Source organism: Gracilinanus agilis, chromosome 2 (genome assembly GCF_016433145.1).
Source record: "Gracilinanus agilis isolate LMUSP501 chromosome 2, AgileGrace, whole genome shotgun sequence".
NCBI classification, from domain to species: Eukaryota; Metazoa; Chordata; class Mammalia; order Didelphimorphia; family Didelphidae; genus Gracilinanus; species Gracilinanus agilis.
In genome coordinates, this window is record NC_058131.1 from 657,960,232 (window position 1) to 657,983,592 (window position 23,361).

Consider the following 23,361-nt stretch of genomic DNA (forward strand, 5'->3'; position numbering starts at 1 on the left):
CCTTCCTCCCTCCCTCCCTCTCTTCCTTCCTTCCTCCCTCCCTCCCTCCCTCCTTCCCTTCCTTCCTTCCTTCCTTCTTTCCTTCCTTCCTTCCTTCCTTCCTTCCTTTCTTTCTTTCTTTCTTCATTCAGCTGCTCATTCCCTCCCCATACCAAAGAAGGCATCATTCAGCCAAATATATAGATTATGTCTTTTATGTTTCCACTTCTTAGTTCATTCTCTGGAAGTGAATATTCCCATGTTATTCTTCAAATATAAAATTTGTAGCTGTATATAATGTTCTCTTTGCTCTACTCATTTGACTCTCCATTATCACAAATAGTTTGGAAAGAAATGTTTTTAAAAGGAGATTGTATGACGAAAAATTTACCTGAGCAATGATGTTAAAATGTCCAGTTAGTAGTATTACCTCAGTCATTCCTTTAGAAATGATTTTGCAATCGTTTTGACTTTTAAGAAACTCAGATGGCCAATATGACTTCTTAAAAGGATCATCAAGAAAGGGAATGAAGAAGGTATGAGGAATCCAAATATGTTACAGATGTGAAGATAGTGGCCATAGTACTCATTACTGCAAATAGATTTCCACATCCTAAGATAAATTTGGTTGAGAGACAAATCATCTAAGAGCAGTGATGGACAAACTTTTTAAAGAGGGGGCAAAGGAAAGGAACTGTTCATCTGTCAGTCTGTTTCTAAGGCAACTCTTTCATTGTATTGTATCCTACTCATTTTATTCGTCAAATTAGGAATAATGTCCCATGGCTGGATAGAACATTCCAGGGGGCCACATCTGACCCCATAGTTTGCCCATCACTGAGAGTTGATCCTTTAGTAAAAGGAACTACCTTGGGGAAAATGTCTCATTGATTTAAGTTTCTTTGAAAATATATTTCTCACAATGTTAATGATCATAGTAACTTAATGTTCGAGAAACCCAAAGGTCCAAGTTATTGGGGGAAGAATTCATTATTTGACAAAAATCTGGGGAAACTTACAAGCTATGGCAGAAACTATATCACAGACAATATCTCCTATCAAATATCAAGATAAAGACAAATGAATACTTGATCTAGAAATATAGGGAGATACCATAAACAAATTAGGAGAACAGGGAAAAGTTTATCTATCATTCTTATAGATAAGGGAAGAATTTAAAACCAAAGACATATAAAATGTTACAAAAATGTAATAGATAATTTTGATTATATTAAATTTAAAAGTTTCTGTACAAACAAAACCAATGCAACTAAGACTAGGAGCAAATAACAAATTGGGGGAAATTAAAGCAAGTGTCTTTGACAAAGACCTCATTTCTTACATATATAGAGAACTGAGCAAAATTTATAAGACTACAATGCATTCTCTAATTAATAAATGGTCACAGGATATGAAAAAGCAGCTCTCAGGTGAAAGTAATTAAAACTATACAAAACATGAGATAATAAAGGTTTAAGTGGATAGAACCAAGAGAATATTATATACAATTACAGATTTAATTTTTGAAGAATAACTTGTGAATGTTCACCTCCAGAGAATTAACTATGAAGTGGAAACACAAAAGACATAATTTAAAATTTTACCAGCTGATAGCTTCTATTGTGTAGGAAAGGGAAGGAGGGGGAAAACCTATATTCATTTAAGGAAAAGATCCAAATTACTATTGATGAGAGAAATGCAAATTAAAACAACTCTAAGATACCACCTCACATCTACGAGAATAGTTAATATAACAGAAAAAAGGAAAATGATAAATGGTGAAGGGGATTTGGGAAAAGTGAGACACAAATGTATTTTTGTGGAACTGTGAACTGATATTACCACTCTGGAAAGCAGTTTGGAATCATGCACAAAGGGCCATAAAACTATCCATATCTTTTGAGCTAACAACAACACTATTGGGTTTGTATGGCAAAGAGATCAGCAGTACAGGAAAAAGACCTACCTATACCTAAATATTTTAATCAGTTCTTTTTGTATTCACAAATTGAAACTGGGGGTGCATCCATCAATTGGGGGATGGCTGAATGAGCTATGGTATATAGCTATAAAGGAAAACTACTGAATCATAAGAAATGATGAACAAGATGGTTTCAGAAAAACCTGAAAAGACATAAACTGATTAAAAATGAAGTGAGCAGAACCAGGAGAACAGTGACAAATAGACATACTAATAAACTGTGAAGGACTAAACTCTTATCAGTAAAACATGGCTTTAAAATAACTCTAAGGGATTCAACATTTTTTTAAAAAAGGAAAATTTGCTATTCAAAGAAGGAATTGTTCAATTCTGAGTACAGATCAAAGCATTCCATCCTTCATTTTATTTCCTTCATGAATTTTTTAAATTTTATATGAGATATATGTCTTTAGTCATGACATAATGAATATAGAAAATATGCACCACATGAACATATTGGTATAACTTATATCTGATATTTTACCACTTTGGGGAAGAAGGAAGAACATCTGAATCACAAAATATCATAAAACAATTGTCAAAAAATTTTTCTACATGTAATTAAAAATAAAATTAAATTAAAAGTATAAAAAAAACTCTTATAGGGTGTAAAAAGCAAAAACATGTGCATCTGTACTCTTTGGGGAATAGAAGCATTTAACATCAGCTAAATAGGAAAACTTAAAGTGCATCAGTGATTAGTTTATAGCAAAAATGTCTCTGTGAAATCAACTGTTCACCAGGTTCCTTGATTCTTTTCTCCAATCAGGTCTCAATTAGATTCTTCCCTGGCTTGTGACCTATTTATGACTGCTAAAACCACTGATAACCACTAGTCAGAGCAATTCAATTCCATTCAAAAATATTTATTATGTACATACATTCCAAATATTATTTGAGGTGCTGAGAATACAAAGAGGAAAAATGATAACTAAAACAAAATATTATTTCACTGTCCTCAGAAGGTTCACATTCTCCTTGAACACCAAAACACAAGCTACTATATCATCCTACTGTTGTTCTACAGAATCACTATTTTTAGATAGGAAATCTGCCTCTTATCTCCATCTCCAAAGTCAATCTACTAATTGCCTTTTAGTTACTAAGGACTTAAAAATGAGACAAAATAATACAGAGAAAAAATATTAAGGAAATTTGTACCCCACATAGGATCACAGGATAAGGAGCTAGGAAGTGATATAGGGATCATCTCTCTTAAGCCCCTAAATTTAAGCAATAAAATTGAAATCTATGCAGGCTGTGACTTGGCAAGGGAAACAATGGTAATTAATAGCAGGGATGGAAATTAATTCTAAGCATTCTAATTTCTTAAATCTTACCCAATATTCTAAAGCTTGCATGATTGACCCAGCTATGTATACTTCCCTCTACCAATATCCTAAATTTTCACATAATACTTTGTATCTATTAAGCACTTTCTATATGTACATTATAATTGTTTGTGTGTGTTATATCTATCTCTCTACTAGATAGTAAGCTACATGAAACAAGGGCTTATCTCTCCAAGCAACTCAGCATTTTCCATACAACGTATGTAACTAATAAGTAGTTTGCTGGATTGAGAAAAAATTAACATGAAATTTAGAAAAATATATTCATATTGGGCATAGGAATAGAACTTATGTAGGCATGGCAATAAAATCAACAGAAATTGCCAACTGATCAGATATACTCAGTAAAAATAAATGTTGAATTGAACAATCCAGAAGCAATGAGCCCTTTCCCTTTGCCTCTTTTTAAATATCCAAATGCTACTTGCTAAGGAGATTCACTCCCCATATACATAACCAAGGCTAGGAGTAGAACAAAATTTGCTAAAGAAGTTGAATAAATCTGTAAGAAAGTGGTCAAAACAACTTTATCTCCCTATTTATTTCTTATGGCCAAGAGAGAGGGATGGTGAAATAAAAATGAATTTATCTTTAGTTTCTTCCAACTTGAATACTTGGGTCAACTATTTATTGCTACAAGTTTTGGAGGGATTATTTTGCATGCAAAGTGAGGAATGGGCAGATGCTTTGGAATTACCATTTCAGATGTTGGCCCTTCTCTGTTTCTGAAGGAGTTGAGTTCTCATCCAGTCCCATCCTGAGCTGTTGTTGTTTTTAGAACAGATGGGTAAAACAATAATTATGAGATTATTTAATTCACTCAAACCCACTGTAAACAGTGGTTTTGAATAGTGAGATAAGTATGGAAAATTCCAGGATCCAGGAAAAGCTGTAACTCACAAAATGCCAGCACCTAAGCTGAGGATTGTCTCAGCCCAGCAATGCATGTAGAAAAACCAATTGGACCATTAAATGTTTATTCTCTCTAAGTTGTCAGTCACCAGCAAATAAACAGTTCTGATTCAACTAAGACAGATACACTGTGGTAAAATTGAATGTAATGGACTTCTCTACTAGCAACAATGCAATGATCCAGGACATTTCTGAGGGACTTATGAGAAAGAATGTTATTCACATTCAGAGGAAGAACTATGGGAGTAGAAACACAGAAGAAAAACAACTGCCGGATCACATGGGTGGATGGGGATATAATTAGGAATATTGACTCAAAATGAACACACTAATGCAAATATCAATAAGGGAGGGGATTGGAGGATGGGAGGGATAGAACATGAATCCTATAACCATGGAGAAATGTAACAAATTAATAAATACATAAATAGACTCTAGAGATATATAAATGAATGATTATTTCAACACTCAATATTTTCTACAATTGTGCTGGTTTTCTTCTGAGCAAGATAATTTCCTACTTGGAAATATCCTATATTTTTATCTTATTGCCTATCTCACTAATAAATAAAGGCCAAGTTAGAAGTCATTAAGACTTAGAAGAAATCTAAATTTGTCTAACTGCAACTTATAATCAAAGGATCCTAGACTTTTAAGAGGCCTCCAAAGCAATTTTGTGCATTAATATTAGATGTACCTTCTGAGACCAACCTGAATGAGTCTAATCCCTTTTCTTTTATAACCTTTAAATACTTGAAGAAAGTTATTATATCCTTCCCTAACTCTTCTCCAAGCTAAATATCCTAAATTCCTTCATTTGCTCTCATATTTTATAAGTGAAGAAACTCTTATTTTCTCCTTCCTTTGGACTCCTCATTTCCACCATCCTTTTATTAATGAGGATTTATATGTCCTCATATAATGTATATATTATACATTATATGAGGATATATATACAAGGGAAACTAAGAGCAGCATCAAGGAAATAAATGACCAGAAAATAAAATAAGGCAATAATACACCAAGAGTGAGTGATAACAGTTGGCGAAACAAAGTACTGTGCTGTTAAATAAAAATACCAAAAGTCAGAGAAGAAGGTATTCAACACATTAATTTATCTATGCATGAATTGTTTCCTGAGGTTAAGAACTTTATGGAAGGACTAGGAAAAGACATACACAGGAAAATATTGTATTGCTAGACTGTGATGTGTACTAGAGGAAGAAATAGCCATATGAATAGAGTCAGAGACTTATTAAAAGGAAAAGTATTTAAAAAAATAAACAACCCTTAACATATTATATATTATATTAACATAGTTTCTGGATGTTTCAAGGAATGTTGGCTTTCTTTTAAGTTGTAGCTGGGTGGTGAACTTGGAGTCAAAAAGACCTGTGTTCAAATACCGATGCAGATACTTTAATGCTGTGTGACCTAGAATGTTAACCTCTTTTTTCTCTCTGGCAGTTTTCCTATCAGTAAAATGGGGGAAATAATATTTTCTTAAAGGATTGTGGTCAAAGTCAAATGAACAAAATGTTTGTAAACTTTAACTTGCTACTGTGAAATTAGCTACTATAAGTAATTTGTTTTTCAAATAGGTTTTAATTTCCTTGAGTAAAGGACCCTTTTGTTTTGTATTTGTATTCCTGATACCACAGTGCTATTTCTATAGTAGGACTCACTAAATATTTATTAACTTATTAGATTAAAATATATAAGAAACTGTTAATTGGAAATTACGCACAAAATAGCTGAGTGAATACAGGCCAGTAGCATAGATGCCACATGTCTACTGCAGGGAAAATATGAAATTTGCATCAGATGAAAAAACAAGGTAATGATTAAAAAAATTCAGTGAAATACTGTAAGTGACTTCTTTCACACATGCATCCCAAATGCACAAAAAGTTAGAAACAGGTAAATAGGATAATAGCAATGGCAGTGCCACTAAAGGCAAAGGTGCCCAAAGTGATTAGAGTTTGCCCAGATACAATTTATAGCTGGTAAAGTTTTGTGTCCAGAAGCAGTAAAATTGGAGGACTCTCAAAAAAAGTCATAGTGAGGTCATAATCCTCAGCACTTCATAGGATGAACCAGAGAAGCAGGCACATGCATGATATGCAGAAGTCAACGATTTCAGGGACTGGGAGGACCCTAGTACTTTGTCCCGAAATGCTATAGAGAGCCCAGAAGATCAAATGCTCTGAATCTCCAGTGTCCAGTGATGTTTCATCCTGTGAACTATAGGTTAGTACAACAATGAATAGAATAAAATACTGTGTGAGAAAAAAAGTACCTTTCAACTCCTGCATAAATTCAGTGCAGGCAGAATATTGCCCTGGTACAAAGCAGTTATTTAGTATTTACATCTGAATATGTGAACAAATTAAAGAAAACGCCAACATATATACATATGTGTGTACATTATACATGTAGATTTTATACATATACAGATATAAATATATATTCTAGAATTTTCCCCCTAAATAGGGTAAAAGTTGAAAGTACAGATAGAGAAGAAGGTTGAGGGAAATAATGAAGAAAGAAATATAAGCAAAACAAGTTCCTGATGGGGAGATTAGAAAGAATAAGAACTAGAATTTCTTATGTGCCCATCAATCGGGGAATGGTTGGATAAATTTTAGCATATAAATATTATGAAATTTTATTTTATTGGAGGAATTAATGAATGATAATTTTAGAGCATCTGGCCAATCAGGAACCAATTTAGAGGAAAGGGAGCAGAACCAGCAGAATAATTTCTCTAAGGATAACATCATTATAAAAGAAAATACCTTTGAAAGACTTAAGGAAATATAATCAAAGCAATGATGGACAATGTCGCCAAAAGATCTGATAATGCATATTACACATCTCCTGAAGGAGTGATCAAGTGGAGTCAGGAAGAGATATGCATTTTAAGAGATATGCAACTACTCTGTGAATAAATTTTGCACAAATATAGTTATTTAAATATTTTTTCTCCTTTCATTTTTAACTTGGTTAAGTTGTGAGGAGAGGGAAGTTAGAAATAATGGTACAAAAAGGGGTGGGGCTGAAGCATTTTTTAAACTGAAATTCTTTTCAAAAAGGAAATCATTAGAGATTTCAGAAAGAAGTAGAGACAAGCAGTGAAGTTTTGAAAGTGACTAAGGGGTTCATTGTTTTCTTAAATTATAAAGCAAGCATTCTGTAATGGAGACTAATAGTTTTATTATATAAAACTGTATCTTTGTATTGTGTTATATATACATGTATGTATTTGGTATGTATTTTGTATGTATTTTGGGGTTAATATTTAGAATGAAAATCAAACTGGAAAGATTTCTTATTTTATTAAAAATCACATTTCCCCCAAGTGTCAAAATAGTGTTTCCCCCACATTAGAGAAAACACTTTAAAAAGAGAAGAGTACCTTATTCCATTGCTCAATTAGTACAGAAAAGTTCTTTTATTGATTTAGAAATGACACAATAAAAATAAGAATAAATCAACTTTTCTCCTTTTACATAGTTAGGATAATATTAGAGAGAATAAAATTCATACTTTTTACCCATCAAATTTTAAACAGACAACATTTGACTCTCATGAGAATGTATTTAATTATGGACAGTTTGTCCATAATTCAGTTTGTCTGAAGATAGTATTAATATCTTTTACTATGTCTATATATTAATACACAGGGAAGTCCATAACTTTATGGGAGTCTATACTTTGATATATCATTTTTCAATGAATCTGTTATGGTCTTTCCTCTGTGGGAAACAATTTTTACTCTTCAATCATTCCCAATATCATAAAACCTTTTTTTAAACATTTAATATTACTTATTTTTTAGAAAAATGAACATGGTTATATGATTCATGCTCTTACTTTCCCTTCACCCTCTGACCTCCTTCCCTGCCCCATAGCCAATGCACATTTCCACTGGTTTTGACATGTGTCACTGATCAAGACCTATTTCCAAATTGTTGATAATTGCATTGGGGTGGTAGTTTTGAGTCTACATCCCCAATCATGTCTGCCTCAACCCATGTGTTCAAGCAGTTGCTTTTCTTCTGTGTTTCCACTCCTGCAGTTCTTCTTCTGAATGTGGGTAGCTTTCTTTACCATAAATCCCTCAGAATTATCCTGGGTTATTGCATTGCTGCTAGTACAGAAGTCCATTACATTCTATTTACCACAGTGTATTGGTCTCTGTGTACAATGTTCTTCGGGCTCTGCTCTTTTCGCTCTGCATCACTTCCTGGAGATTGTTCCAGTTCACATGGAATTCCTCCAGTTTATTATTCCTTTGAGCACAATAGTATTCCATCACCAGCATATACCACAATTTGTTCAGCCATTCCCCAATTGAAAGGCATACCCTCCTTTTCCAGTTTTTTGCCACCATAAAAAGTGCAGCTATAAATATTTTCGTACAAGTCTGTTTATCTATGATTTCTTTGGGGTACAAATCCAACAATGGTATGGCTGGATCAAAGGGCAGACATTCTTTTATAGTCCTTTGAGCAAAGTTCCAAAATGTTATCCAAAATGGTTGGATCAGTTCACAACTCCACCAGCAATGCATTAATGTCCCAATTTTGCAACATCCCCTCCAACATTCATTATTCTCCCCTTCTTTCATTTTAGCCAATCTGCTAGGTGTGAGGTGATATCTCAGAGTTGTTTTGATTTGCATTTCTCTAAACATTGATTGCTCATGGTTAGGACTACCTAACATAATAAAAATGACCATTCTACCCAAATTAATTTACCTATTCAGCGCCATACCTATCAAACTACCAAAAAACTTTTTAACTGGATTAGAAAAAACTATAACAAATTTCATTTGGAATAACAAATGATCAAGTATATCAAAGGAAATAATGAAAAAAATGTGAAGGAAGGTGGTCTAGCAGTACCAGATATTAAACTATACTATAAAGCAGCAGTCATCAAAACAATATGGTACTGGCTAAGAGACAGAGAGGAGGATCAGTGGAATAGACTTGGGGTAAGGGACATCAGCAAGACAGTGTATGATAAACCCCAAAAGCCCAACTTTTGGGACTAAAAATCCACTATTTGACAAAACCTGCTGGAAAATTTGGAAAACAATATGGGAGAGATTAGGTTTAGATCAACATCTCCTACCCTACACTAAGATAAATTCAGAATGGCTGAATGACTTGAATATAAAGAGGGAAACTATAAATAAGTTAAATTAACACAGAATAGTATACTTGTCAGATCTCTGGGAAAGGAAAGATTTTAAAACCAAGCAAGAATTAGAGAAAATTACAAAATGTAAATTAAATGATTTTGATTATATCAAACTAAAAAGCTTTTGTACAAACAAAAACAATGCAGCCAAAATCTGAAGGGAAACAACAAATTGGGAAAAAATATTTATAACAAAAAACTCTGACAGGGGTCTAATTACTCAAATATACAAGGAGTTAAAGCAATTGTATAAAAATCAAGCCATTCCCCAATTGATAAATGGGCAAGGGATATGAATAGGCAATTTTCAGATAAAGAAATCAAAAGTATCAATAAGCATATGAGAAAGTGTTCTACATCATAGAACCTTTTTTGAATCACAGAACACACAGTTTCCAAAGCTCAGTTCAGATGTACATTCTTTTTAAATTACATTATCCAAGTTGCTATGAACGAGAATTTTGTATTGCCATTTTGTAAAGACAAGGCTTTCTTTGATAGCAAAGCCAGAGAACAATGTTGCAATCAGAGGAAAGACATTTAACTCTGTACACTGACAAATGAGAATTAGTAAATTTCCATAAAAGATCTTTAGTGCTGTTCTCAGAGTGATGTGTAGCATACAAATCCATTTCAAAATGGCACTGCACCTGTTTTTAAAAAGTTTTCTAATGGGAAAGTATCACAGATATTTTATCAGAGATAATGACCTTTTTTGGGAAAAAGAGATCATTTATCCTCCCCTCCAAAAAAATGAGATTGACTTAGAGTTAGAGCACCTAAAACCTTGACTAGTTAATTCTTATAGAATAATGCCTTTCCATGAACAACATGCCTTGCAAACCTATCCTACGTGAACTATTTTAAGCTAGCTGGCTCATTTAATTGATTGGTTGGCTCACTAAGCCATTTTAAAGAGGTTTTTTTCAAAAAAATTTATTACGCTATATCCTGTATGACCTCACAAGAAGTATAAAGAGAAGACTCTAAATTCTCAGTTCTTTTAATCAAAATAAATAATCATTGTAATTCACTCTTATACAGCACTTTCATTTCTTTAAAACATACTAGGAAAAATGAGTTGAATGATTTATGTCAATTTTACAGGTGAAGAAAATAGAAACACAGAATTAGATGACTTACTCATGGTGATGTAGCTGGTAAATACCAGAGCAGAAATTCCAAAGTTTCCTGATTTTATATCCAGTATTCTTTTCATTATATCTAATAGACAGTTAAATAGTTGCTCTAAAGTGCTATTTTTTCAGTTACTGACTTCACATCAACTTTTTAAAATTACAAATAAAAAAAGATAAATTTTTCTTAGAATCTTTCAGAACTATTTTTAACTATCATGTTTTTATTACTTATATTACTTTGCAATATAATACATAGTACTAATACAGAATTTCACATCTACACCGATGTGTATGTATGAATATATATATACATATTCCCTATATAGACACATAAACATATGTAAATATGCATATATATATATATATATATACATATACACATACATACATATTATGAGTCCCTGAAATACTTTTAGGTTGCGACCATAGAAGAGGCTACTCATCCCTTCAAATTTCTTGATCTAACTCTGAAGAGTTGTGGGTTCTAGTACTATATCTCATGATCCTCCATGAAATGTGTTCTCCAACATAACTGAACCATTTTTCATCTTCATGATTTCAGTTAGCATAAACTAATTTTTAGAGAGTGATATGTACTAATAAGATATAGCAAGGACCAAAGTACCACAATATCCTCATAATATTTGCTTAAACACTCTCTCTCACAAGGAAATTGAATCCAAGGGAAATAGGCATTTTAAGCAAGTATAACAAAGGGGAAAACTCATAACTTCTAGATGAATATTCTTTTCTCCTTTCCTCGATTTTTTTGAAATCCCCTTTCCTTGCAAAGCCTAGTTCAGCCTGTCTAAGCTCTCAGGTGCATGTGTTGCTTATTACTCATTTAATGTGTCTAATAATAGTGGCACTGAGGGAGCAAGAGAGAGGTCAGTGATGTCTTCTCCCATCCTCACATCCATCACCACTTACTGCCTTCTGGGTACATACACAAAGGTCTGGCTCCTCTGACATTTCCTAACATAATTTCCAAAGTCATTGCTGGAATACACAGCTACAGTCTCTTGTGATAATGTCTATGTTTCTGTGCACCTATTTATATACATATTTTGTATGTATATAGGCATATGTGTCTATTCATTATGTATAATATTATAATGTGTATCTGTGTGAGTTATGAGTCATTTATAAATAAACCGATTCGATAGACATATCCATGAATTGTCTGTCTAGTCCACAGTTTAGATAGATTGATTAAATCAAAAGCTTTGATGACATCTATAATTTTATAATATCTACATGCATACATATGCACGTAAAATACACACATATATATATATATATATACATTCATATAGGCACATACATATATTAATATAATATTAATTTCCTCCTTTTAGAACTCATGATATGGTCACCCTGAGTTCTAAAAGGTCAGATAGAATGTCGATAGACCCTATCTCATTAGATAGGCTTCCTACCAAGAGTTGGTCATAAAGGACATTTTTTTTCATCCAAGGAAAAACCTAGCTTTATTCAAAGAGTAGTATTACTATATTGTCTGAAAGATGATTATCGATTCACTGCATAGAATCTTGGTCACTCAAAGGAATACCCACTCAGCTGAAATCACTGATTTATGAAATATTGGTGTATATGATATAGGTCCATATATGCATAATATATATGTGTATGCATATACGTTTATACTGATATATACATAATAGATAGATGGCTAGACAGACAGACAGACAGATAGATAGATAGATAGATAGATAGATAGATAGATAGACAGACAGACAGAAAGATACATACACACACATACATAGAGGCAGATTATAAGGCAATGATTAGGGAGGTGGATAAATAAGTAGATAAATATCTGTCATATACACACAGTGAATACATTATATATATATACATACATATGTATGTATATACATATATATGTGTGTGTGCTTATATATATATATGTACATATGGTGATATATATATTTTTTTTACATATATATGTGTGTATACATATTTGTGTATGCATATGTATATGGTATTTTTTTAAGTGTCAACAACTTTACCAGCATTCAGGAGGGTAGCTCTAATTCAGAAAGGAAAATTTCCTTTTAACTAGCATGGTATAATAAAGAGTATTGAATCTGGAATTCAGTAGACTCTGCATTTAAATCCTACTTCTGATACTTAGTATCTGTGAAAAGTCCTTAATTCCTCTAAGCTTTGGTTATCTCAACTATAATAATGTGGAACATAATATTAGGAATAATAATAACATCTGGGGAGTATCTTGCCATGGAGTAACAATATCCTGATTGGCTCAATCAAGCCCTCACAGGACCAACTAATTATATATTTACTGTATCTAATATTTCCCCTCAGACTTTAAATATATTTTATATAATCCTCAGACATCAGACAGAATGGTTCATCAAAATTTCCCTATGATTATTTAAGATCATCATTATCATAGCATGGTATCAATGCAATCAAATATTCTCATTTTGCCATGGTGTATATAGATATGGTCCATGAATAAGTTATTAAACTCTAATAATTCTGCTTGGTTCTATCCTGTCCTCATCAGTGGTTCTGAGCATAGACTTGGGAAGAGTCTCTTTTAATGTAACAAGTCAAACTGAAAATTCCTGTTGGTGTTTAGCACACTCTAAAGGACATTCTCTTTCCTCACTTCCAGTTAAATCTGGTGTAATCCAGATTATTGGAGCAAAATCTACCTTCCAATGTAATTCTAGACATATAATCATGGATATTTAATTAGAGTTACTGTGAGATAGGTACCAACAATTTCTGGGGACAGTAAAGAAAGGCATACTTAAAACATATCCATTGGCTTTGTAATCTCCTGATCTCTAGTAGTTTTTTGGTCTATCTGAAAATATTGCCTTTATTATCTTCTCACATCCTTCTCTTCCCATGTCCTTTCCATCCTTTCTTAAATACCTTCTGCCATCAATATGCAGATAGTCAACTCCTCTTGTATAGTACTGACTTTCTCTGTAAAAACAAATCCTTAGAGATGGATGAATAAATATAAAATTTGTATGATTTAATCATAATCCATTGACATTTTATTATAAGGTTATCCTTGGCTTCTGTACTGTCGAAACTTCTCATAACAGTCTCTTAAACACATCCGTAATGAAACTCTCTTGGGAAGGATTTAAGATAGACTCATCTCATTTTGAACAATATTAATATAAAGCTTCAATGTTTTTCCTAAGATTTTCCTCACCATTTCATTTGGTAATGTACTCTCAGCTTATCATACCCAATGTGTAATGTTGTCAGAAATTACAGAAAATAACACCATCTGCAGCCAGTAACCTCTCGGATATTACAGAACCATGATTACTTTTTAGCAATCCAAGTGCAAGAGGAGAAATGTGAGGTCTAATTTTTCTTTAGGGGATAAAAACTGTTTTGAATAGCCCAAACAATAGAAATATTATTTTCTGAAATAAAATATTCAGTAAGAAACCACAATTCAAAAGACATAAAAATATAAAACTGGCTACATAAAATTGCAAATAATCAGTCCAGTTCTAAGACAAGGCAGTTATAAATATGCTGGATAAAGTCAGATTGAGTCATATAAGTGAGGAATACATAAGGTATTTTTTATCTCAACCATTGCCTAGCAATTAGACATTCAAAAGTAAACACATTCAGAAGCCAAAGATGATTTGGAATGACTGTAGAAAATAGCTTTTCAAAGTTTTGAAGAGATAAATTGTGATATCTTACCCATGAATTCAATTCCCAAGTGGTCTGCTACACCAATGCAAGCATATAAGAAAAAGGAACAGAAAAAAAAGAGAGAAAAAAAGTGGTTAGAAAAGAATCATATGAAACAAAAAAACTATAAGCATTAACCATCCAGAGCAGATAACACTAAATTACTAAGCATATTGTTCTTAAATAAGATAGATACACTTAAAATGTATATAGAATAACATAGAAACCAGGTCTAGCTTATAAAAGGGCATAAGAGAATCTTTAAAAGTACTTGGTAAAGTATAGTAAATAAAAGAGTAACCATAAGAAAACAATCATAACATTATAATATTGAACAATTTAAACAACCCACTTATAGACAAAAATGCTATATAGAGAAAGACCCAACTTATTTGGAGAAAACACACATATATGCACCTACCCACAATATGTAGACACAAGGCTGACCTCGGAGTCAGGAAATTCTAGGTTCAAGCTTTGTCTTTGATATATTCAAGGTCAAGTTCCAAGGACAAATCATTTCACCTGTGTCCCTATTCGACTCTCTGAGATTGTAAATTATGTATTCTTTTACTGATCCTCATTTGTGTACTACAAGTGCTCCACAAATACTAAATAACATGCTTGAGAAAGAAAAAACATTTTAACTGTGCTTGTGTATGTGTATGTTTGCAAATATATGAATTCACGTATAGATATACACACATAAATGAGAGAATGAATTCATATCAGTGGTTTAGTGCCGCACTTGGAGTTGGGAAGATTTAGGTTCAGACACTATCCCAGATTCTTCTTTGTTGGTCTATCATGTGAAATTCACTTGAATTTTTTTGTACCTCAGGCATCTCTCTAAGATTTTAACTTCTCTATGTATTTATAGATAGAAAGTTGCCAATTCATTTGAATCATTTCAGCGGGTTAGGATCTATCAGAGACTGAGGAAAGAGTATTGCCCTTCAAGGAAATGTTTTATTAAAAGATAATTATTCCAAGGAATTTTCATATGATTGTGGATTTCTTTTGGTACATGTAGATTGTCTGTGTAATATTTAGCTGCCTCAATTGAGTTAAGTTATATAGTGAGAGCCAACATTAGTAAGAAAGTGAATAATATCATTGATCTATAGCTAGAAGTGACCTGAAGGGTCATCAAGTTCAAATCCCTTATTTAAAAATGTATTCCAAGGACTCCATCTTACCCTTAGAAGCAACTTGCAGCTTCTCGATTTGCCATTTCTTGGAACTCAAAATCTGACTCCAACCTCTCTTTCCAGACTTATTATACATTACTCATCCTCGCACATTCTATTGTCCAAAAGTTGTCCTTGCTCTTTCTCATACTTGACCTTCTATCACCTGTTTCTATTCATACAGGCTAATCTCCATATCTGTTACAGTTTGCTCAGCTCTCTTTCTTATAATTCATAGCTTCCTTTGAAGTAAAGGAAAAATACCACCACTTTTTTGAAGTCTTCTTTGTTCTCTCACCTGGAAAATAATCTTCCTTCAGCAAAAAAGTCACTTTGTATTTATTTTTTCATAAATGTTGTATATATGTACATGTTGCCACTTGCAAAGGAAAGTAAGTTCCTTGAGGTCAGAGATTATTTTAGTTTTGCCTTTAAATCCCCAGTGCCTAGCACATGGTGCTTGAACATAGTAAAGAAGTTAGCATTTTTATAGCACTTGTAAGGTTTGTGGAAAACTTTACAAATTCCACTTTATAGATTGGAAGAACTGAATAAAACAGAGATAAAATGACTTCCCAAGGATAACACAGTTAGGAAATATCTGAGGCTAATTTTAAAAGTTCTTCCTTACTTCAGGATCATCATTGTCTTTCCTTCATCAACCTTTGCTGGTTGATTTGTTGTTGACTGAAGAAACTGAGGATTAGTATTATTTTAATTTAAAAGTGTATTTCCTTCCTTAATGCCAGAAAATATGATACCATTGGATAAGGATCTAGAAGGAAACTGAGAAACCACTGATAACAACTCCTTCATTTTTCAGATGAATAAACTATATATTACATAAACAATATGTTACAAACCATATGTTATATATGATATGTGTTAAGTAAATTTTCCAAGGTCACACAGGTAGTATGAGAAGTGGAAATTTAATCCAGGTCCTCTAACTCCAGAACCTGTGTTGTTTTTTTGGTTTGTTTATTTGTTTGTTTTTTTACCATGCAACAAAAGCTATAGAAAAGACCTCAAATAGTCATTTTTAAATAAATCTTTTAAGATTGCTTGTTTAAATAATTGAAACTGAGCAGTCATCTTCTGTGGGCATTTCAAGGTATCATAAAATAGCAGATTTGAGCCTATGCTACAGATGAGTGAAATCAAGACAAAAAGACTACTTTCTACCAAATGTCACTGGCTGCTACCAAATGTCACCCATATCATCACACTCACATTATTAAAAACTACTCAAGGAAGTAAATGGTAAATTTGATCAATTTCAGACCAATTTGAATAGGTTAAGCCATTATCAACTTGTGTCAAGGGTAATAAATGTCAAGGAGAGATCAGATGTGATCAAACATAAATTTTAAAATTATTAAAATCAAAAAGAAAATGAGTAGAAAGCTTAAAAAGAAAAAAATCTGTCACCTTCTATCACAGAAAAGAAGAATATAACGTATTAAAAGGTACGATTCTTGGGATTGTGTCTAGCAGTAATAAGATTGATAAATTTAATTTATTACAGAGAAAAAAATGACCAGAAATAAGTTATTTCAGGAATCTGGCTCAACTAGGACAGAATAATACACATAAACAGGCAAATCTCACTGAAAATAATTAGAGCACCTCTAATTCTCTGTTTTGTGAAGAATCTAGGACACTCAGCACTTAAATATACATTGATAATAATAATTTGAGTAAGGGACTTGATAATAGAACCAATTATAATAATAACTCAAAGAAAAATTCTTTCATCTTATAGATCACAGTTTGAATTTCCATTGCACCCAACTTTGCTTTTTTGTTATGTTATTTTTTTCTGACAGAGACTTCTTAAGAAAAATATAGAAATAATTTGATCAAATTCACTATACAATGTCAATAGCACTGCTATTAAGTATAATACTGAGAAGACTTATGTTGTAATAGATTGGAAGCTGATTTCAACCTTAGGAAGTCCTTGATTCAAGTCCTTCCTCTGACATATATTGGAGGTTTAATGTTGAGTTATCCATTTATTTTTTCAGTTGTCTTGGCAACTCTAAGTAATATGTGGCAAGGAATGTGTCATCTTACATTGGTAGTTAAACATTCCTCATTTAGGAGTTCTCTGTGCCAGTTAAATCACAAGTTCAAAACCTATCCCTCTTGTTAGGAATAATTATACTCAATAATATTGCATTAAAACTTTATTTTTAAATATTAGTACAGTAAGTTAATATTGATATTTTCAACTGATATGCACTATTTTCATTTAAAATATATAGTATCTCTCTCAGATGCTGAATGACTTCATTTTCAGGAAAAGTTCAAGAGTAACTTGATTTAAGAAAAAAATCAAAGATGAGTTATGATTTAAAAACTTGCTCTCCTGAAAATTTGGAAATCCAGACAGCATAAACAACAATTCTTTACATCAGCCACCTGCTATTTGATGCCAGAAGTCATCTACCTTTGTGGCATGCAGACATGCACAGAGTTTCTGAGAATAATGCCAGTAAGACAGAATAAGGGACTAACCTAGGCATGATAAAGCTTTTTTGCTCACTGTAGGCATTAAAATCCAAAATCCCATTATATTAGATCTCATATGGCGTGTGGTTAGCCACAGTTTTTTTTTACAATACTTTCTAAAAACAATATTAAATTATTACAGAACCTACTCATTTTCCAAGTAAATTTATGAATTTAAATGACATTTCAATAAAATAATACCTCAGTAGCTATGATGCAATGATATTCAAGAAAAGGATGAGTGCAAATGTGAGAACATAGATTATGGTAAACACCATAGAAGCTTCATTCAGTCATTTTTCATGGTGTTTAGAGTTAGAAGGAAATTTAAAGATCATCTGCTTTAATCTTCTTAATTTATAAAGGAACAAAGTAGCCCTAGAAGTGTGCCTTATCCATAAATATAAAGTTAATAATTTCTATAACTTGGATTCAAATATTTCAAATCTAGCAGATTTTTTTAGTGCGTGATTGCATAATTATCAGTAAGAATCATGCTATTGTCCATATTTTTGCCTTCAGTGGCTGAGTCACAGTATAGAATGCTGGCCATGGGCCTGATTTAGTTCCAATATCTATCATTTTCTATTTCATAATTAGGAATACAGAAGTGGAAAATTAGGCATTCCTTTCTAATTCATGATGCCAACAACTATAGATGATCAGGTCCATCAGCTGAAGTTTTTATTCTTGTTTATTTTTGTTTTTGTTTTTCTAGTTCATTGTCAGAATTGGGGTATTTAGTAGAATCATTACACTGTGGGATTATTCTCAGAGAATAGTTCAGCATAGTAATTAATAAGGTAAGAATTCTCATATCCATAGGTGCAGCTTTTTTATTCCTATAGTGGTTAAGTTGTGCATGCTTCGCTGAAGATGAAGAAGTCTTAGATATATGATAGTATACATCTTTTCTAATTTCTCAAAGAAATTTTAAAACTTCTAAAAAGAAATTGTTGGGTTTTTACTAATCTGAGTCAGTACTCTTTTTACTATACCACTGCATTTAACCAAGAAACTCATAAGTTTTGATGAACACTAATATGTAAGATGTCCTGTTTTACTCTATAAACATTTCTTACAATAGAATATATAAACTTATAAACATGACTGAAAACATTGAACAAGACCAATTTATTGTAAGAGATTTTTATGTGAATCTTAATTCTAAGTATTCTTGTAATGTTCATATCTAGGAATAACACAAATAATATTTTCATTAACTAGTAAGTAAGCTCAGAATTAGCATGTTGTAGTGATACTTGACCTGTATTATTTGCTAATTTATTTTAAAGATCTTTAAGGATATTTTATATGAAATGTTTACAAATTCAATTATAATAATTTTTTTCAAAGAGTATGTGAACCTTCAATTTTTATGAAGAAAAGCTAAAATTTAATACAATATTTATTTTTCCTCCATGACATTATTATTGTTATTATTATATGTAACTTCTCTAATAAAATCTTCTCCCATTATGAGTGAAATTCATTGTCTAGAATTCAATAAACTAAAGATTTAGAGCACAATTAGTAATTTTATTATCTTGGTATTGTAGAAGGTTTTGTGTATTAAATAACTTTAATTTCCATTGTAATGACCATATTTGGGAAAGTAAATTACAGATTAATATCTTCACTTAATATCTAGGACCCTAGGATCCAAAGATCACAAAAGTTTCAACACATATCACAAAAAAAAAAAAAAAAAAAAAAAAAAAAAAAAAAAACTCAGACTCAGAATATCTCTATACTTCAGACTTCTAGGTAATACATTAATTGCTCTTTTTACTCTACCCCCCTTCGAATATTATATATATATATATATCAAGGCCCCTACATCCAGTGATTTTATAAACTAACTAGAGGGAAAATATATAACATATGAAATAATCAAACACATATAAAATATCATGTAGTTAATTACATAGGCAAATAGTACCAAAAATGTGACATCATTAAAAGTAGTGATGTGTGTGGATTGCAGTTACTCATTAAGTTTTAATGGAGAATATAAGATAGATGGGTATAGCCCATGCAAGCCTATATTGAGGCCCCCAGCAGCAGCGCAGGCCTTCTGAGGCCCAGAGCCTCAGCACAAGGCAGACCACAGAGTACCTGGCCCCTATAAGCCTGAAGTAAGGCCTGTGATGAGATCCTGAGTGCCAGCAGAGGCCTTCGGTGAGGCCCTGAGACCCTAACAGTGGGCCTGGCCTTGCAAATCAAAGTTAGCCTCTGAGGAAGACTGAATAAGCAGTGAGGAGTAACTTCTGGAGCCATCAGCCAACAGACAATCCTATCACATTAGAAAACTTGAAACTTGTAGACACCTAGAATTAAATATAAGGGTAATAGCAAGAAAATACTGAAGTTCAAGATAGTGTCCCCTCTACCTTTTGAATAAGGCCCATCTTTAAAATAAATGTAAAAGTCAAGAAAAAGGCTGGCAAAATGAGCAAATATGAAAAATAAATGATTAATCATTGAAATTATTATGGAGAGAAAGTAGAACAAAGCATAAACACAGAAGATAAGAATGAGATCAAAGAAGCTACATGCAAAACTTCAAGAAAAACTTAAATTGGTCTCAGGCTCTAGAAAAGCTCAAAAGAAATTTTAAAAAGCAATTAAGAGAGGCAAAGGAAAGACTAGGAAAAGAAATGAAAAAAATGTAAGAAGAAAATAAAACCTAAAAAAGCAGAATTGACCAAATGATAAAGGAGGCACATAAATCCAGTGAAGAGAATACTTCTTTTAAAAGCAGAAATTGGCAAAATGGAAAAAGAAGTACAAAAATACCAAAAAATTTCTTAAGAAAAGCAGAATAGGCCAAATGGAAAAGGAGGTCCAAAAGATTACTGAAGAAAATACTTAAAAATTATAATTGGACAAGTAAAAGCTAATGACTTCATGAGACATTAAGAAACTTTCTTGAAAGAAATAAATTCAAAAGAATGAAAAATAGAGAAGAAAATATGAAACAACTCACTTTTTAAAAATTGATCCAGAAAATAGATGCAGAATATACATTTTAAGAATTATTGGCAAGACAATCTGGAGGGACTTATGGAAAAGAATGCTACCCACATTCAGAGGAAGAACTACAGAAGTGGAAACACAAAAGAAAAACAACTGCTTAAACACATGGGTTGATGCGGACATAATTGGGGATGTAGACTCGAAACAACCACACCAATGTAGCTATCAATTATATAGAAATAAGTCTTGTTTGATGACACATTAAAACCAGTGGAAATGTGCATTTGATATGGGGGGGAAAGAGGGGTGTGAAGAGGAAAGTAAAAACATGAATCATGTAACCATGGAAAATTTTTCTAAAAAATTAAAATATTTAAATTTTAAAAAAGAATGATTGGACTACACAAAAACCATAATTAAAAAAGATGCCTAGATATCATATTAGAATATGGAAAGGTCCCCTCACAATCAATATTTTCCTTAATTTTGTCTATAACAATTAAGAACATGATTTCCATGTTCATCCAATAGTTCCAGTTTGAGTCCCAGATCTCAATTTCTTTCCAAAAGCTCTGATGTCATATTCTGTCCCAGATTCAAATATGATAATATGACTATGGTCAAAGATTTTCAAAGTGGGAATCAGTAATAGATAAGGAAAACTTGTTGCTGTTTTTAATAAAGCACAGTTTAAAATCCTTCTTTTAAGGATTTGTTCCCCCTGGATCCAGCTCTACAATATAATTTTTAGCTCATAAACCTCTTTCTGATTCACTGAGTAGTTTAGTACTCTATGTGCTCATCTCTTTAAAGAAGATTCCTTTGGTATCAGTGGATAGAAAGCAGACAACCATAGAGATCAAACAAGAGAATCATTAAGTATAAACTAAAGACCTATTTTTGCACCAAAACTTAATATCTAGAACAGTCCGTAAAAACATTTATATGAAGAAGCTACTCTGTACCAGGATCTGTGATAAGTACTGTGATACTGGACATTTGGGGACCCTCTAACTGATTTTGAGGTTCATGATATAAACTTCCTGTGGACATTTAGGGGACTTAAAAACTACATTTCCCATGATTCAACAGGCTTCCTTCTTACATGGTCATGTGAGCCCACATAAGGAGAAGTTTAAATAGAGAGAACTTGATTGATGTGGTCTCTTTCCTGAGGAACAAGCCAGGTGGGCTGAGGCAATGGCTGGGCATTTGAATTAGATCTTAGCAGGCATGTGGCCTTCTTAATTGCCAAAATGGCTTTAAATAAACTAATATTTTGAATATATCCATCTATATCAACTTTATTCATAACAATACATGAAAAAGGCAGCCCCTCTGTTTAAAGAGCTGACCAAATGAAGGGTGAAGGCAACACACAAAAAGAAGCTGAAAAGTGAGGGTTGAGGTACCTAGACTAAAGGAGGATGAGCTATTGGGAAATTAAGGAATTATTTTCTTGTAAGCTCTCTTCCCTCTGCTTAGGGAATACTAGAAAGGTTGCTTACCAAGGCTGGAGTAATCCAATAGAATGATACTTTCTAAAGGCACGATGGAGTTCAGTCCAAATGAGAACAGCCAGGTGGGAAATAAACATGGCTGCCCTGGGAACCCTCTTTAATGAAGTCTTTGGTTGGAGTTCTTAACTCTGCCTTCCAGTCTTCCAGTTAAAGGAGTAGAAGGCATCCTTATAGCTGATTGCTTAGGAGTAACCCTCTTCCTCATGACTGATTTTAAATAGTGATTCCTTTTTTTCCCTGAAAATGACTTTCATCATTTTACTCAACATCAGCATTAATGGCAATTAATAGACACTCACTTCATCCAGCTCCCCCATCCTTCTACATCCCTCATCTCAGCATTTTTCCAGGCCGTTACACCTTTTCAGACCTTGCTTTGTTCCACTCTCATTATCACCCTGATAGTCAAACATTTAAACCATATACTGTCATCCATTCTCTAAATATTGCCACCTTATCATTTCTCTGCTTATCCTACATTATTCCCTCCATCTGCAGCCTCCACTGCTTTTCCCATGCTGCTGAAAAGAGACAGAGGAAGTCAGAAAATTGTACTAAATAGGTACCCTATCAATTCACATTATCTATGCAGATGACTCATGAATCTATTTATAATGTCCCAATTTCCCTCTAGAGCTTTTGTCCTATATTGCCAACCAAATATTAAGCATTAAAAAGTGGATGTTCCAGAGAAATTTGAAACTCTTCATATCCACAAGAGAATATAATTCCTCATACAGTTCACCTTATCCTTTTCCCATTTTTGTGGAAGGCACCATCATTGTTTCACTTTATCACAATCATACCCTTAGTATGAGCTCAGCTATTTAATGCACATCAAGTCTTACCATTCTA

General features: G+C 32.6%; 1 protein-coding gene across 3 annotated transcripts in view; it reads right to left on the reverse strand.

Moving 5' to 3' along the window:
* NRG3 (neuregulin 3) overlaps positions 1-23,361 on the reverse strand; it is a 1,114,098-nt gene that overhangs the window by 145,236 nt on the left and 945,501 nt on the right. For 2 of the 3 annotated variants that reach the window (XM_044662771.1, XM_044662770.1), the window contains exon 4: positions 14,310-14,333. In XM_044662771.1, the coding sequence (XP_044518706.1) occupies positions 14,310-14,333 (24 nt within the window). Of the gene's footprint in view, positions 1-14,309; positions 14,337-23,361 lie in introns of all 3 variants that reach the window. The other variant, XM_044662769.1, reaches the window with a different exon arrangement.